The sequence below is a fragment of the Dipodomys ordii genome, unplaced genomic scaffold (genome assembly GCF_000151885.1).
Source record: "Dipodomys ordii isolate 6190 unplaced genomic scaffold, Dord_2.0 Scaffold14, whole genome shotgun sequence".
NCBI lineage: Eukaryota > Metazoa > Chordata > Mammalia > Rodentia > Heteromyidae > Dipodomys > Dipodomys ordii.
The window spans coordinates 14,422,003-14,439,388 of NW_012267230.1; the positions used below are offsets into that span (position 1 = coordinate 14,422,003).

At 46.9% G+C, this 17,386-nt stretch overlaps 3 protein-coding genes and 1 non-coding gene across 4 annotated transcripts; 1 reads left to right on the top strand and 3 right to left on the bottom strand.

Annotated features, from left to right (window-relative positions):
• Positions 1-2,746: 2,746 nt before the first annotated feature.
• On the bottom strand, positions 2,747-3,718 carry LOC105981879 (olfactory receptor 1361-like). The gene has a single exon (XM_013011228.1). It carries the CDS (start codon positions 3,716-3,718, stop codon positions 2,747-2,749), a length of 972 nt encoding a protein of 323 aa, XP_012866682.1.
• A 4,798-nt stretch (positions 3,719-8,516) lies between these two features.
• On the top strand, positions 8,517-9,086 carry LOC105981880 (tubulin alpha chain-like). The gene is given in 2 exon segments (XM_013011229.1): positions 8,517-8,578; positions 8,580-9,086. Coding segments are annotated over 2 exon segments (525 nt in total). The 5' UTR covers positions 8,517-8,560.
• Positions 9,087-12,727: 3,641 nt separating this feature from the next.
• Positions 12,728-13,666, bottom strand: LOC105981973 (olfactory receptor 1F1-like). Its single transcript, XM_013011338.1, has one exon. It carries the CDS (start codon positions 13,664-13,666, stop codon positions 12,728-12,730), a length of 939 nt encoding a protein of 312 aa, XP_012866792.1.
• A 2,788-nt stretch (positions 13,667-16,454) lies between these two features.
• On the bottom strand, positions 16,455-16,527 carry Trnar-ccu. Its single transcript has one exon. It is a non-coding gene; the product is annotated as a tRNA-Arg (tRNA).
• Between the last annotated feature and the right edge of the window lie 859 nt (positions 16,528-17,386).

Sequence of the window (17,386 nt, forward strand, 5' to 3'; positions counted from 1 at the left end):
TTATAACGACCTTCTCTCCCTAGAAATAACCCAACCCTTCAAAAACCACACCAGTCCTCTGCAAGGATGGTGGCCTGTGATGGGATCCCTGCCTACCTGGGCCTCTCTTCTTAACTAACCAACACCACAGCCAGGCAAGATGGCGCACGCATGCAATCCTAGCTCCTGAGATCTGACGATCATGGTTCAAAGCCAGCCCAGGCAGAAAAGTCCTTGAAACTCTTATCTCCAGTTAACCTGGAGCTGTGGCTCAAGTGGTAAAACACTAGCCATGAGAACAAAAGCCCAGGGACAGCGCCCAGGCCCTGAGTTCAGGCCCCAAAACAAAACAAATAAACAAAACCCCAGTACCTCTCAATTCTGTTATATCAAGGATCAGTGCATAAATCTTTGGTGGAGAAACTGATTCTAAACTTTAGCACAAAGGCCCAGCCTTCCCAGAGGATCCATTGATCCATTGATCCTCGATCAATCTCACATATTTTTAATTCCTTTTTTCTTTTGGCAGTGTTGAGCTTTGAACTTGGGGCCTTATGCCTGCTTGGCAGGCATGTGACTACTAAACAATGCCGCCAGCACTTGAGGGTGGTAGGTTTTATTTGATGGTTTCGATTAAGGTTTCACTTCCTGTCTGGATATGTGCCTGGACCTCAGTCTACCACTCTTAGACTTCCTGTTGTCTCTACAATGGCATACCCAGCTTCTGCCATTGACAATGGAGTCGCATAGACTTTTCTGGCCTGGCTGGCATACAATGACAACCCTCCAGACTTTAGCTGAAGTGCCAGGCACACAGCTCTGGTTGCCAACTTCAACCTTATCTCTTTTTCTTTTTTGCCAGTCCTGAGGTTGAACTCAGGGCCTGGGCACTGTCCTTGAACTCTTTTGTTCAAGCTAGCACTCTACCTCCTGAGCCACAGCGCTACTTCCAGATTTTTCTGTGATTAATTGGAGATAAGAGTCTCATAGACTTTCCTACACAGGCTGACTTCAAACTCTGATCCTCAGATTTCAGCCTCCTGAGTAGCTGGGATTGCAGGCGTGAGCCACCAGCGCCCAGCCACACTCATCTTTGTAAAGGACATCCTGGTTGAAAGTCAGATCATTACCTCCTCTGCCAGCAGTCAGATCTCCTGTGGAAGTAGGAGATCTGAATGCGGAACGTCTCAGGACCCTCTGTGGAGAACGGAGGAGGAGGAGGGAGAGGAAGGATGAATGCACATGAGATGGGCACACATGTTCAGGGGCTCGAGGAGTTTTCTGAAGAAGCTTCCAATGGAGGAATGACAGCCTCAGCCCGCAACAGTAAGCCAAGGCTCTAAAAAGAGCAGGGCACCTACGACTTTAGTCCTGATGGTTCAGGGCGAATTTGCTCCTCTGGGAGAGGAAAGAAAGAACACAAATTGTCTTTTCCTTGAAAAATTAAAAACATATACTAAACATACCTGCCAATGTAAGACAGTAAAATTGCATGCTGAGAAAGTGAAAACTGATTTATAGGCAAAGGACTAGCCTGCTCATCACAAAGCTGTGGCCCACACAGGATAGCCAAGGACCCAAATCGTTCACCTGCATTGCCTCTACCTACATTGGAGGCCATAGATGCCTGAGGGCTCAGTCTTCATGATGAGAAGTCATGAAGAACGAGGAAACTCACGTGATATCAACCCAGAAAGTATACTCACACCCCCTAGGGAAGGTAAAGATGGGTAACAACCAGTTCCCAGATCTCACTGAGATGACTAGTTTGGTCAAGCATATGTATGTACATTGTCAGAGCTACCCAGGTGATACTAACGGGCAGCCCTAACTGAAAGTCACTGCTGAGAATTCACAGAGCGTTTCTAAAACGTAAGAGTAAACACCTGAGGGCTGGGAATGTGGCTCAATGGTAGAGCGCGTGCCTTGCATGCATGAGGCCCTGGGTTCGACTTCTCAGCACCACATAAGCAAAAAAAGAAAAAAGCCAGAAGTGGCGCTGTGGCTCAAGTGGTAGAGCGCTAGCCTTGAGCTGAAGAGCTGAGGGACAGCGCCCAGGCCCAGAGTTCAGGCCCACAACCGGAACCCCCCCCCCAAAAAAAAAGTGTAAACACCTGAGTGAAACGTAAGCTTTCAAAGTGATGTCACTGAGAAAGACTTTTCTGGGCAGTTTAGGGATCAAGCCCTCAAAATCAACTTCCAGAAGAAGAAGGGAGGGAGGGAGGGAGGGAGGGAGGGAGGGAGAGAGGGAGGAAGGAAGGAAGAAGGAAGGAAGGAAAACTGCCATGTTTTTTGGTGGCCCTGGGAATCAAACCGAAAGCTTTTGTAATACTGTGAAATGCTGCACCACTGAATTACATACCCAGGTAGAAAGAAGAAAATGTAATGTAATATAAGAATATTTAACATAAAGCATGTGGAAACAAGGATCATGCTTGTATTTTTGTCTGTCATAGGCCTTGAACCCGGATCCGCGTGCTGTCTCTGAGCTTTGTTGCTCAAAGCCAGCGCTCTACTACTTCGAGCTACAGCACCCCTTCCTGTATTTCTCTCTTTCTCTAAGATAGGGTCTCAATATAGAACCCAGATAGGCCTGGGGCTGGCTCAGCAGCCAGGCTGGCTCCCTACTCCTGCCCCTCTAGCCTCCCATTGTGAGCTCTGGAAGCCAGCTTTCCCTGAAAAATTTAGAAGAGCAAGATTGTAAATAAGCAGACTTGGCGCATTTATTCCAGCTCATTAAACACTTTGACAAACACACCACAGTACATCAGTGACATAGCGAAGATTGCTTGGTTGACAGAACTGTGGTACAGCCATCAGTAAGAACCACTCTCCTGAGAGCCTCTTTCAAATCCCTGTTCCTCAGGCTGTAGATGAAGGGGTTCAGCATGGGGGTGACCACTGTGTACAGCACTGTGGCCGCTGTGTCTTTCTCCGCGGAGTGTGAGGACGAAGGGTTGAAATACACAGCGATGATGGTGCCATAGAAGAGACAGACCACGGCCAGGTGGGAGCCGCAGGTGGAGAAGGCTTTCCACCTTCCCCTGGGGGACGGGACTCTCAGGACAGCGCCGGCGATGAGGACGTAGGAGGCCAGGATGCACACGAAGGGCGCGATCATGATCACGGAGCCCTCAGTGAGAATCATCAGGCGGTTGAGGCCCGTGTCTGAGCAGGAGAGCTTCAGGAGGGGCGTCACGTCGCAGAAGAAGTGCGGGATGGCATTGTCCGCACAGAAGGACAGCCGCGCCATCAGCAGGGTGTGCAACAGCGCGTTGAGGCTGGCAACGACCCAGGACCCAGAGAGCAGCCGCGCACACAGCTGAGGAGTCATCTTCGCTGTGTAATGTAAGGGCTGGCAGATGGCCACAAAGCGGTCATAGGCCATCACGGCCAGAAGGAAGTTGTCCATGTCAACAAAAACAAAAACAAAATACATCTGCGTGAGACAGCCAGGGTAGGAGATGGTGTGAGTCCCGAGGATGTGGTTGGCCAGCACCTTGGGGACCGTGGTGGAGGAGAAGCAGACATCCACGCAGGACAGCTGGCTGAGGAAGAAGTACATGGGGCTGCGCAGGCGTGCGTCTGTGCTGACGGCCAGCACGATGAGCAGGTTTCCCAGGACGGTGGCCAGGTATGTGGTGAGGAAGAGCAGGAAGAGGAGCTGCTGCTTCTGGGGCTGCCTGGACAGTCCCAGGAGGAGGAACTCCGAGATGGCTGACTGGTTTGCGCCCTTCATGGTCTATGCGGAGAAGAATAGAGGGCATCCAGGTCCAAAATTAGGCAGGGGTAGTTAGGATGTGATCAGGTCATAGACAGCAGCACAACCGCAAAGCAGTTCAGGCAGCTTCTTAAAACAAGTGTGCCCCCACAGCTAGACAGCCTGCCAATACTCGATGCTACTATTTTCTCTACTTGCCACCATGATTTTTCTTTCATACTTTTAACATTGAAAACACATACAAACTCTGTGTCTGTGTATCTCGGCTTGATTGTTCTTCTGTTCTTCCCACTCTGACCCATCCCCACCAGCTCATACGAAGGGACACGAATTGGGTTAGCTACTACTGAGTGCGTCTGAAGTGAGAACCCACAGACAGAAGACTCCGCTTACTACTTCCTGGGTCTGAGATATGTAACAAAGAATTTTCCTAAAAGAATTACAACATTAAGTCTCTTGCTGTAAACCTTACCTCGGTAGTCTGCTGCTGTCGCTGCCCATTGTCCTGGTTAGCGTTTTTATCTTCTGGGACTGTGGTGCTGACCTGGTGTGACTCTTCTCTGCAGGGCAGCTGTGGATCAGGCATTTGGAGGAGCCGCTTTGGCCACTGGGACCAGAATTCCTAAGAGCCTCATTAGAGACAAGAAGAAAATAATTGGCCTTCCTTATTCCGTTGGCCCCGTTGGACCAAACAATGATGACAAAGAAATATTGTCAAACTGTAGATGTTACTGTTGGGTGGAAACTTAAACCTATTAGGGATAGAGACAAGTCCCTGGTCTAAACACATCCGCAGGTCCCCGTCTCTCATCAGGTTGGTGACAGGGTGTGTCCACCGACGTGGGAAGGCAGGTAGGACGTCTCATCCCCAGTTTTCAGAGCGGAATATTAACAACACTTTTTGAGATGGGCTTCAACTGTATTTCAGATAAATAGTCCATTTCTAAAGAGTGAGTCTGTATGAGAATCCAGCAAAGCTCCATTGTAGATGTTTTTTGGAGAGTATTTCTCCAAGTGAAATGGTTTACTCTTTCCTGGGAATGGACCCCCCTGATGCACAGTCTGTATGGTCCAGGAACCATGTTTATACCATCTCTCCTCCCTCTTAGCACACTAGGTTAGACCAGAGTATTTGGAACGCTGCTTGAGGAGTAGATAGTCCATATCACTATGCAATTTGGCCAAAATGTCAAAACCCAACCCTCCTCAGCCTAGAAGGGGTCAAAAAAGCAAAGACACAGAAGGGTGTCATGGTCTGTGCCTCTATTCCTAGGACTTAGGAGGCTGAAGTAAAAGGACCTTAAGGTCAAGCCCAGCCTGTACACCATAGCAAGTCCTAACAAAAAGAAAGCTAACTACAGCATGAACAGGGAAGGAAAACAGATAGTAAGGGAAGAGATAGAATCCCAATATGTTCTTAAAAGGCATGTCTAGCTAGGTGCTGGTGGCTCACACCTGTAATCCGAACAACTCAGGAGGCTGACATCTGAGGATTGTGGTTTGAGAGCTCAGGCAGGAAAGTCCCTGTGACGCTCATATCTTGAAGTAGCCACTCAAAAACCAGAGGTAGCACTATGGCTTAAGTGGTAGAGTGCTATCCTTGAACACAAACAGGCTCAGGGACAGTGCTCAGGCCCTAAGTTCAAGCCTCATGGCTGACAAAAAAAACCCGGCATGTCCCCAGGACCTAGCTTCTTCCCATTATTCCCCACCTCCACAGCTGACAGTATGTAAGCCTTTGGGGCAGAATTGGAGGAGGTTAATGAAGGAGTTGACTCTTAAACCAGTGTAGGTTATTTCTCCAAAATGGAGATGAGTGTCAGAAGGAAAGTATGGGAGGAAATTCCAGGCAAAGGGAGGACAATTCTATCAGCAGCTTGCCTACTTTGGAGAGAATTGCGAGAAAAGTGTAGAAAGGATAGCACGACAAATGGTTTCCATCATACACGCTTCTGGTCAGGGTCACCGCACATTTCTTTTCTTTTCTTTCCTTTTTTTGTCGGTCATGGGCCAGAACTCTGGGTCTAGGTGCTATCCCTCAGCTCTTCAGCTCAAGGCTAGCGCTCTACCACTTGAGACATAGCACCACGTCTGGCTTTTTCTACTTATGTGGTGCTGAAGAATCGAACCCAGGGTCTCATTCATGCAAGGCAAGCACTCTACCACTAAACCACTTCCCCAGCCCCTCAACGCACATTTCTATTTAACCTGTATATTGACTATAGACTATTGTTCTAGTGTGCTTTTAATTTATTCTTTGTTCCATTAAATGCATCCATGTTGGAATGATCAGTTTTGTGGGCTATGTGCGTCATAGAAAGATATCTGGAAGCTAAGTATCAGTGGATCATGCCTGTAATCCCAGCCACTTAGGATGCATAGGCCCATACCTGTTATCCTAAGTATAGGGAAACAATGGCTGGGCATCATCATGCATGCTGGTCATTTCCAACAACATAAGGAACACTGGAAGGAGAATCACAGCCCAGGCTTGGCAGGGGGTAAAGGATCTCTTTCCAGTTTATCCAACAAAATCTGAGCTGCTCTCTCAAACATAAGCAGAGAGGAAAGGTCTGGAGACAGAGGTCAAGCAGTAGAGTGCCTGTGCCGATGTAACAGGTACAAAATCCTGAGTTCAAATCCCAGTATTACCAAAAAAGAAAAGAGAAATGAAGAAGACAATTTAGAATGTGAAAGATAAATGAAAAAAACTCAGATTGAAATTCTGGAAATGAGAAGCTCAATGAATCAAATTTAGACTCAGTTAAAAGCCCTGTCAGTAGACTGGATGAAGACAAAATACCCGAACTTAAGATAGGTCAATTAGAACATAAATAAAGACAAATTTAGGGGCTGTGAAGGTGGCTCAGTGGTAGAGCGCTTGCCTTGCATGCCTGAGGTCCTGGGTTCGATTCCTCAGCACCACATAAGGAAAAAGAAAAAAGCCAGAAATGGGGCTGATGTTCAAGTGGTAGAGCGCTAGCCTTGAGCTGAAGAGCTGAGGGACAGCGCCCAGGCCCAGAGTTCAGGCCCCACACCAGACCCTCCCCCAAAAAAAGACAAATTTAGCAAACAATAAAATAAAGCCAGCCAGTGAGTCTGCTTACCTAAATGTATATATTCAGAGCTTTAGATAAAGCTGGAAATAATAGTGCTATGATATGAGCATTAAGGATAATCAAAGTTATAAAGGTCCCTGAGAATGATTACAACAAATTTATATTTTTATAAGACCCCAGTAGTATAAATAGTGCTAAGAATTTAAATGAAACTCTAAAACATTAATCTATTGCATATTACCAAAAAACAAAACAAAACAAAAACAAGAATATAGCCAGGTGCCAGTGGCTCATGCCTATAATCCTAGCTATTCAGGAGGCTGAGACCTGAGGATAGCGGTTCAAAGCCAGGCTGGGCAGGAAAGTCCATGAGCTTCATCTCCAATAAACTACTCAGGAAAAGCCAGAAGTGGCACTGTGGCTCAAGTGGTAAAATCTAGACTTGAACAAAAAGTTCAGGGACACAGCCCTGAGTTCAAACCCCAGGACCACCAAAACAAGAAAAGAAAACTAAATAAATAAAATACAACTAAAACATACCAGTCATCTGAAACCTCCATTGAACACTAAACCTAGAGAGGTACACAAAGAGTGAATGTATGTTATATATATGTATGTTAGGATAATGAAACCTATTGGAAATGTTTTAAGAAATAAGGAGGGGAGCTGGGAATGTGACTAGTGGTGGAATGTTTGCCTAGCATTCATGAAGCTCTGGGTTTGATTCCTCAGTTCCACATAAACAGAAAAAGCCAGAAGTGGCACTGTGGCTCAAGTGGTAAAGTGCTAGCCTTGAGCAAATGAATCTCAGGGACAAGGCCCAGGCCCTGAGTTCAAGACCCAGGACTGTCAAAAAAATAAGGAAAGAGAGAATTATGAAAACTATTAATCTGATAAATTGTAATCAAATGTGGACATGTCTAAATCAAATCCTCTCTTATAACTACTAGATGATAGTATGAAAAGATGAAATCTATGGATCATGAGCATAGAAGATGAAGAAGTGCAAACTGAAGGTATAAAATAAAATACAATAAAATAAATACAACAGCAGAAACTATCTTAAATTTTGAGAAAAAGATGACATTGTGACCAGGCAAGACCAAAAATAGCCTCTCCATAGCATATAAAACATTAAATATACAGAATAAGGAAACAATGTTGAGTCAAGGAAGAAGTGCCAAGTCACTTATAAGTCACCAATATAACATAATGAATATAGCAGCAGATTTCAGAACTGAAACTCTAAAAACAAGGAGAGTATGAAATAATGTACTTCAAGCTCTGAAAGAAAATAACTGCCAAGCTAGATTACTGAATCTGACAAAGCTATCCTTCATACATGAAGAATACATTAAAAAAAACTGTCCATAATAAACAAAAAGGGAAGGTATTCATGACCACTAAAGAAGATGTAGAAGAATCACACATATGGAAGAATAAAAGACAAATGGGACCCCACTGCACATTCCCTACAAGAAACTCACCTCACTGGCAAAAAAACTTAGGCTTAAGCTGAAAGGAAGACAAATATATTCCAAGCAAACGAAGAGTGAAAGCAAATAGAAATAGTGACACTATTACCTGGCAAACCAAAATTAGTCAGAGGAGGCTAAGTAAGTTCATATCAATAAATGGATAGGAGTGCTCGCTTCGGCAACACATATACTAAAATTGGAATGATACAGAGAAGATTAGCATGGCCCCTGCGCAAGGATGACATACAAATTCGTGAAGCGTTCCATATTTTTAGCTTTCTGTAGCAGAGATCACCAATGCTTGCTTTGAGCCAGCCAACCAGATGGTGAAATGTGACCCTGGCCCATGGTAAATACATGGCCTGCTGCCTGTTGTACCGTGGTGATGTGGTTGCCAAAGATGTTAATGCTGCCATTGCCACCATCAAGACCAAGCGCAGCATCCAGTTTGTGGATGGCTGTCCCACTGGTTTCAAGGTTGGCATTAATTACCAGCCTCCCACTGTGGCTCCTGGTGAAGACCTGGCCAAGGTACAGCGTGCTGTGTGCATGCTGAGCAACACCACAGCCATTGCTGAGGCCTGCGCTCACCTGGACCACAAGTTTGACCTGATGTATGCCAAGCGTGCCTTTGTCCACTGGTATGTGGGTGAGGGGATGGAGGAAGGAGAGTTTTCTGAGGCCCGTGAGGACATGGCTGCCTTAGAGAAGGATTATGAGGAGGTTGGTGTGGATTCTGTGGAAGACGAGGTGAGGAAGAAGGAGAGGGTACTAATCACTCATTCCTTTGACCCTGCAGCATGCCAGGCTCCCAGAACTTCAGCTTCACCATTAGCTGGCAGTCACTAAAATGTTTCTGACTAGATTCTGTTCAACTGTGATCATGTCTGTCTTTTTCCATGTGTGTAAGGTTTTAATCCATTATGTCTCAAAAGTAAAGGCTTTAAGAAATTTTAAAAAATAAAATAAAAGGATATAAAAGTTGTCAACATGTCAGGTGCTTGTTTTGAGCATGGTCTGGTATAGTGCAGCCTATGTTGGGGCCGCCTGGCACAGCTAAAAATTGGTGTTTAATTTTAAGTCTTTTTTTGTTTTATTATAGTTGTTTTGGTGTTGGGCTGGCTTTCATTTTTTATTGATTTTATTGGTAAAGATTTTTTTTTAAGTAAGTGGTATACTTATAGCACACAAATTGACCTCTGGAGGTCTCCAAGAACAAGTGACTTTCTGTGATGTCCAAAACAATTTAGATTGGAAGTCCTGGGGACTTCCAGGTTGGTAGAGAGGAGATAAGTATGGTTCCTGGGCTCCTGGAAAGTCTCCTGTGGTTCCTCCCTTAGGAATCGACTTGGTCTAACTCCCTGGTGCCCAGCCACCAGCCAATACAACCCAGCATCCAGGGTCTTGTCTCCTGGTAATCTCGCTGGGGCCTCCAAATATTATGAAGTGACACTCCAGGAGAGACCACACAGACAGAGAGTGCAGTTAATAGAAAGTCTTTATTACCTGGCTAGCAATTACACTGTGTCTTTGGGATATCCAAGTAATAGTATTGAGTTGGTTTTTAGGGCTCCTTATTCCCTTCTTATTTTGTTTAGGGGCAGAAAGTCCTTAATAGTTTTGTGTTTGTGGTTTTTTTGTTTGTTTGTTTTTGTTTTTTGTCTTTTTGGTAGTTACAAGCCAAGTGAGAAGTTTCAGAAGAAAAACATAGCCTTGAGTAAGGACAGCATGATTGTTACATGGAAACAAATGCCAAAACAGCCTTGAGTAAGGGTAGCATATTTAAAATTTTTTGGGGGGGTCCGGTCGTGGGGCCTGAACTCTGGGCCTGGGCGCTGTCCCTCAGCTCTTCAGCTCAAGGCTAACGCTCTACCACTTGAGCCATAGCGTCACTTCCAGCTTTTTTCTTTTTTTTGCTTATATGGGGCTGAGGAATCGAACCCAGGGCCTCAGGCATGCAAGGCAAGCGCTCTACCACTGAGCCACCTTCCAAGCCCCATTTTTAAATATTTTAAACCACAAGGAACTTATTTCCCTGGTTGGTGGTGTAGTCCTGTTTTAGAGATGGAGTTATAGTTGAATAGGTATGTACAATCAGGGTGCTTATTACAATAAGATGCTATACCTAAATGATCCTAAAGACTCCACCAAAAAAATTCTTAGGTTTCATAAATACTTTTGGTAAAGTAACAGAATATAAAATGAACATATAAAATTCAATAACTTTTCTATCAATAATGAACAGGCTGGGGGGCAGGATGAATCAAGAAAATCCTATTTACAGTAGCTTAAAAAAACCCTAGGAGCTGAATACCGGTGGCTCACACCTATCATCCCAGCTACTCAGGAGGCTGAGATCTGAGGATCGAGGTTCAAAGCCAGCCCAGGCAGGAAAGTCTGTGAAACTCTAATCTCCAATAAACCTCCAAAAAAACAGAGCTGTGGCTCAAGTGGTAGAGTGCTAGCCTTGAGCTGAAGAGCTGAGGGACAGCGCCCAGGCTCAAAGTTCAAGCCCCATGACCGACAAAAAAAAAAAAAGAAAGAAAAAAAAGAAAAACTCTAGGAATGAATTAACAAAAGACCTGGGCATATATTGAGAACAGTGTCAGCCAAGATACAGCAGACACTGCCCCCACCATGTGCATTGCAGCACTATTTACAACTGCCAGGCAATGGAATCCATCCAGGCACCCATTAGCTAATGAATGTGTAAAGAAAATATAATATGTATATACATCATGAAGTATTCAATTATAAAGAAGCATAAATTACGTCTGTAGGAAAATGGATGGAACTGGAGCTCATTGTATGAAGTGAAATGAGCCAGATGGAGAAAGACAAATATTGCATATTTTCTCTCATGAAGTCTCAACCTAAAAATAATACAAAAGAAAACATGCTTGAACCAGTAGGAGGGGAGAGGAGAAAGGAGGGTTAATGGAGGGGTGAACATGATGAAGTACTTTACAGGAATGTATGAAGGTCATATAAGGAAAACCTTTACATGGTAAGGAAAAAAGAGAAGGAGGAAGATAAGACCACAGAACATAACAGCCAGGGTGAATAGGATCAATGCATTGTGTGTGTGTGTGTGTGTGTGTGTGTGTGTGTGTAGAAATATCACAAGGAAGCCCTTTTTACAACCATCACTAGTACAAAAGAGTTGGAGTTACCTTGTTGGTTTTATCTATCCTCGAATGTTCTACAGTGTCCTATTTTTACCGTCTGGCGTGTCCACAAGTGCGTGGATTAAGAACATCGGCAGGGCCGGGCGCTGGTGGCTCACGCCTGTAATCCTAGCTACTCAGGAGGCTGAGATCTGAGGATCATGGTTCAAAGCCAGCCCGGGCAGGAAAGACCGTGAGACTCCTATCTCCAATAAACCACCAGAAAACCGGAAGTGGTGCTGTAGCTCAAGTGGTAGAGCACTCGCCTTGAGCTGAAGAGCTGAGGGACAGCGCCCAGGCCCAGAGTTCAAGCCCCACGACCAACACACACACAAAAAAAAAGAACATCGGCAGTATTGGCTGTGTGAGTGCAAAGTCTCATGCAGTGACACAGCGAAAGAGAACAAAACAGGGAGGAAATGGGCAAGCTTGCAGGTCCTAGAAGTGATGGTGAATATAAAACCTCAGGTTGCAGACTCAGGTGCTGGTGGCTCACAGCTGTAATCCTAGCTACTAATCATCAGGAATCTTAGCCTATTTGGAAGTACAGATGGAGACAACCATGGTTCAAGGCCACACCAGGGGCAAAACTGTGCAAGACCATCTCAACTAATTAAAGACTGAGCATGGAGATTTCAGTGTCAGGAGGAGGACTCAAGTCCGGACCTATTCCACAAATAAAGCCAAAAACAGCCTGGGTGTACGGCTCAAACGGAGGAGCACAGGCAAGTGCAGGCCTGACTCCACACTCCAACACTGCCAATCAATCAATCAACCCACCAATCAACCAATCCGTTAATCAAGTACCATTGCTTCACAGAAGCACCAGGGCACTAAGGCACCAGGACACCAACAGTTGCTTCATTTTCTGTCCCATCTCGCCCATCCCACAGCTTCCAAACTACCTGTGCATAAACTACTTCATTGGACTCAACTGGTAAAAGTGCAGTTGCTTAGGAACAAGATTAGGAACAAGAATCAGTGTGTTCTTTGCTGCTGCTGCTGCTGCTGCTGCTTTTCTATTTCTTTTTTCTTAGTTATTTTCCAGGTAGACTCTCTGGTTTCCTAGCCTGGACTTCACTCTTCCTATTTTATGCCATTATACATGGCTAGGAAGATAAGATCATACCACCATGCCTAGGTTGTGTGTGTGTGTGTGTGTGTGTGTGTGTGTGTGTGTGTGTGTGTGTGTGTGTGCTTCTAATGGAATCTCACAAACCTTTTACTCAGGCTGGGCTTGAACCTCTGCCCTCCCCATTTCCCCCTCCCCCTAGCTAGGATTACAAACAGGAGCCACGGTGCCAGGCAGGCTGCATCCTTTCCTCACATTGAAAACGTCTTCCTACCCACCACTCTCCTGAGAGCTGCTTTCAAATCCCTGTTCCTCAGGCTGTAGATGAAGGGGTTCAGCATGGGGGTGACCACTGTGTACAGCACTGTGGCTGCTGTGTCTTTCTCCGCGGAGTGTGAGGACGAAGGGTTGAAATACACAGCGATGATGGTGCCATAGAAGAGACAGACCACGGCCAGGTGGGAGCCGCAGGTGGAGAAGGCTTTCCACCTTCCCCTGGGGGACGGGACTCTCAGGACAGCGCCGGCGATGAGGACGTAGGAGGCCAGGATGCACACGAAGGGGGCGATCATGATCACGGAGCCCTCAGTGAGAATCATCAGGCGGTTGAGGCCCGTGTCTGAGCAGGAGAGCTTCAGGAGGGGCGTCACGTCGCAGAAGAAGTGCGGGATGGCATTGTCCGCACAGAAGGACAGCCGCGCCATCAGCAGGGTGTGCAACAGCGCGTTGAGGCTGGCAACGACCCAGGACCCAGAGAGCAGCCGCGCACAGAGCTGAGGAGTCATCTTCGCTGTGTAATGTAAGGGCTGGCAGATGGCCACAAAGCGGTCATAGGCCATCACGGCCAGAAGGAAGTTGTCCATGTCAACAAAAACAAAAACAAAATACATCTGCGTGAGACAGCCAGGGTAGGAGATGGTGTGAGTCCCGAGGATGTGGTTGGCCAGCACCTTGGGGACCGTGGTGGAGGAGAAGCAGACATCCACGCAGGACAGCTGGCTGAGGAAGAAGTACATGGGGCTGCGCAGGCGTGCGTCTGTGCTGACGGCCAGCACGATGAGCAGGTTTCCCAGGACGGTGGCCAGGTATGTGGTGAGGAAGAGCAGGAAGAGGAGCTGCTGCTTCTGGGGCTGCCTGGACAGTCCCAGGAGCAGGAACTCCGACACGCTGGACCGGTTTGCAGCTCTCATAGTGCTGACAGCCTGGTTCTGGAGACAGAGAAAATGGGCAAGTTTACAGGTCCTAGAAGGGATGGCGGATATAAAACATCAGATTGCAGACTCAGGCGCCGGTGGCTCACGCCTGTAATCCTAGCTACTCGGGAGGCTGAGATCTGAAAATCACATTTCAAAACCAGCCTAGGAATGTCCTTGAGACTCATCTCCATTTAATCAACAAAAAGCACAAAAGCTCAGGGACAGCACCCATGTCCTGAGTTCCATCCCCAGTACTAGCACATAGAAGAAGAGAAGGAGGAGGAGGAAGAGGAGGAGGAGGAGGAGGAGGAAGAAAAAGAAGAAGCAGAAGCAGCAGCAAAAGCAGCAGCAGCAGCAGCATAGTCCGGTATTAGTGGCTCATGCCTATAATCTCAGCTACTAAGGAACGTGGACTCCAGAGGATTTCATTCAGGAATCAGCCTGGGCAGATATGTCCATGACATTGCCTCTCCAAAATAACCAGGAAAAAGCTGGGCTGAGGTGTGACTCAAGTGGCAAGGCATCATCTGAGCAGGAGTTAAGCCCTGCATTCAAACCTTGGTACTAGCCAAACAAACAAACAGAAAACAAGATTGCAGGAAGACTGGGTGAGCTGAGACATACTTGGACATTAGACGTTTGATCACTGGTTGCGGCCAGTGGCCGGCTTTCTGTAAGCTCCATCTCTTGATTAGCAAAGTATGTTTAGTTTATGGCTGGGCAGGGCACCGGAGACAGGCTGAGGTGTCATTCTTTAATCCTTTGGGCTGGTTGAAAGTTTTATGACCACCTCATGTTTTTAAATAGCATGATTTAAAATTAAAAAAAAAAAACACCACAGTTATAAGTCTCTTAATAAAGAGACTTCAGCTGCCTGGTAATGGTGGCTGATGCCTATCATCCCAGATACTCAGGAGGCTGAGATCTGAGGATCGAGGTTCAAGGCCAGCCTGGGCAGGAAAGTCCACAAGACTCTTATCTCCAATAAACCACCAGAAAACCAGAAGTGGCGCTGTGGCTCAAGTGGTAGAGCGCTAGCCTTGAGCTGAAGAGCTGAGGGACAGCGCCCAGGCCCAGAGTTCAAGAACAAAAAGAAAAAAAACAAGAGGCTGGGAAGTTGGCTCAGTGGTAGAGCGCTTGCCTTGCATGCCTGAGGCCGTGGGTTTGATTCCTCAGCACCACATAAGCAAAAAGAAAAAAAGCCGGAAGTTGAGCTGAAGAGCTGAGGGACACAGTGCTCAGGCCCAGAGTTCAGGCCCCACAACTGGACCAAAAAGAAAAAAAACGAGAGACCTCAGCCTTGTTGATGAGTACCAGAGAACATATGTGAAGCAGTTGTCATGGAAACAAACATATACTAAGCCTCCTGCTTCCTCCTCTGGATCTGAGCAGGTCACACCTTACTACCTGCGCCTCTATGGGTAACTGAGTGTCAATAATATTAATAACAATGATATTCCTCCTGCCTTCTTGTCAATAACTTTATTTATTTTTGTTTTTCTGTTGTCAGTCATGGGGCCTGAACTCTGGGCCTGGGCGCTGTCCCTCAGCTCTTCAGCTCAAGGCGAGCGCTCTACCACTTGAGCCACAGTGCCCCTTCTGGTTTCTAGTGGTTAATTGGAGATAAGGGTCTCCCAGATGCTGGCTTTGAACCATGATCCTCAGATCTCAGCCTCCTGAGTAGCTAGGATGACAGGAGTGAGCCACCGGCGCCGGCTCAATAATTTTATATCTTGTTTATAAAGCATGGGCTCCCTGAGCCTATTGTGTAATATTAAAGAGGAAATAAGCCGGAGGTTTGCACAGAAACGAAGCCAATTTGTGTCCCTCATGATCAAGGTCTTGGAAAAAAGGCAAGGCCGACATGGGTCCTGACAGAAGCTGATGACTTTCTAACTGCTCTGACGGCTCTACTCAAAAGAAGCAGAGAGCCCTGTGTGGCTCCACCCGTTACTCATGACACTTAACACTTACCCAGACGAAGGGCAGCCTCAGCCATCTGAAGTTCTGGGCCTGCTTCATTCGGTCAGGCCTGGCCAGACATCGTGGCTCTGCGGGAGGACTTGTCAGTGTTTTCAAGCTAAGCCTGCATGGAGTGTGTGGACTCAGCTGCGGGCAGCAGAGGACGTGTGGGAGATCGCCGGGCAGGCTCTGCACAGGAGCCCTGGCGGCCACTAGGGCCAAGTTCCCTGAGGGCCTTGTTAAAGATGAGTGCAGGGTAATTGTCCTGTCTCTTCCTCGAGTCTCTGGAGCTCAGTGCCGAGAATAGACCTTCCAGCTCAGTTACGCAATTCTTACTTCATGACTTGGCATCAATGAAAGTAATCCAATCCTGAGAGGAACCATTGGCAACAACCCTTTGGATACAGAAAGTGACAATCCTGTGTTTTATTCTCCACTCACAGTCGGTGGTGTGTGTGTTGGGAAGCATGTGAACTTACATAGATACTAACGCAACCTGTGCAGCTTCACACACCTGAACCCCGTTCCCCAGCTGCGCCATCTCCAGTTATATGATCTTGGCAAAACTACCGACCTGCTCTCAGTCATGAAGTCTTTGCCAAATGTGGAGTGGAGAGATGTCCACTCTGGACACGATAGAATTTGTGTCATGTTGAACGGTGGTCCTACAGTCTTCTCAGTTTGCAATTCGTCAAATTCATCTTTGCCCCCAATTCTGTCACTTGCTTTTTTTTTTTTTTTTGGTCACTTGCTTTTTTACATGTTACTAATTTCTACATTCCAAAAGGGAACAACACCAGAAAACACTGCCAAAGAAGCCTACCCCAGGTGGGACTCGAACCCACAATCCCTGGCTTAGGAGGCCAGTGCCTTATCCATTAGGCCACTGGGGCAGATCTTTAGCTTCCTCTTGTATGCAGGCCAGAAGGAATGCCTGAGGACTGGTAGCTCCAAGGTGGCCTGGGAATGGGTTTGGGCATTTCTTCCAGGACACTTGCCCACTCGGGACAGTGTTCCTATTCAGCACAGCTTGCGGTTCATCCAGTGGTGAACATTCAGCAAAGCCACAGCTGCAAAGACAGAGAGCTTTGGGAGGTGGGAGGGTCTGTGAAGGCTCAGTCTTCCACCAGTAAAACCGAGATTCCAGGATCAAAATCCTCTTTATCCGGCCTGGGTGGGGACCCTGGCAAACCGGAGAACCATGAGCCAGCGGAAGGGGGCCAGGACTCTACGCTTCTACGCTTCCATTGAAAGCGGAAGGTGTGGTGGAGGGGTGGAGTATTTATCTGTCTGTTGTACTCAGGATCAATTCTCTGCAACTGTTTTAATAAAGCGGTTATCCCCGCTTTGATGAGAGGATGGATGGGCCCTCCTGTTGAGTACCTGTGTACATTATAGATATTATATACAAACATTTCTATACACACACACACACACACATATCCTGTATCGTATATTTAAGATGGGCTCGTGGTGCAGGTGTGTAATCGCAGGCCTCCTCCACTGAGGCCGGAGGATGGACTCGGAGGCTGGTGGAGGGGCCTTCTCTTGGCCTGGCAGGGGACCTGCCTGGGGTGTCCACCGCCCTCCAGACCCCAGAACCACAATCAAAAGGGCAGCGAGGGCCAGGCCAAATGCAGGCCTTCTGAGTTTCCTTTCCGATGACTGTGCGTGTGTAATGCACTCTTTGAGGCCTAATTGCTAGGTTCGCACATCAACCCCCGAGGCGAGAAAACAGAGAAGGGCTCGTCC

Bases quoted from the DNA above. Each gene is read 5' to 3' on its own strand.
- LOC105981973 (XM_013011338.1), bottom strand. From the start codon at position 13,666: ATGAGAGCTGCAAACCGGTCCAGCGTGTCGGAGTTCCTGCTCCTGGGA.
- LOC105981879 (XM_013011228.1), bottom strand. From the start codon at position 3,718: ATGAAGGGCGCAAACCAGTCAGCCATCTCGGAGTTCCTCCTCCTGGGA.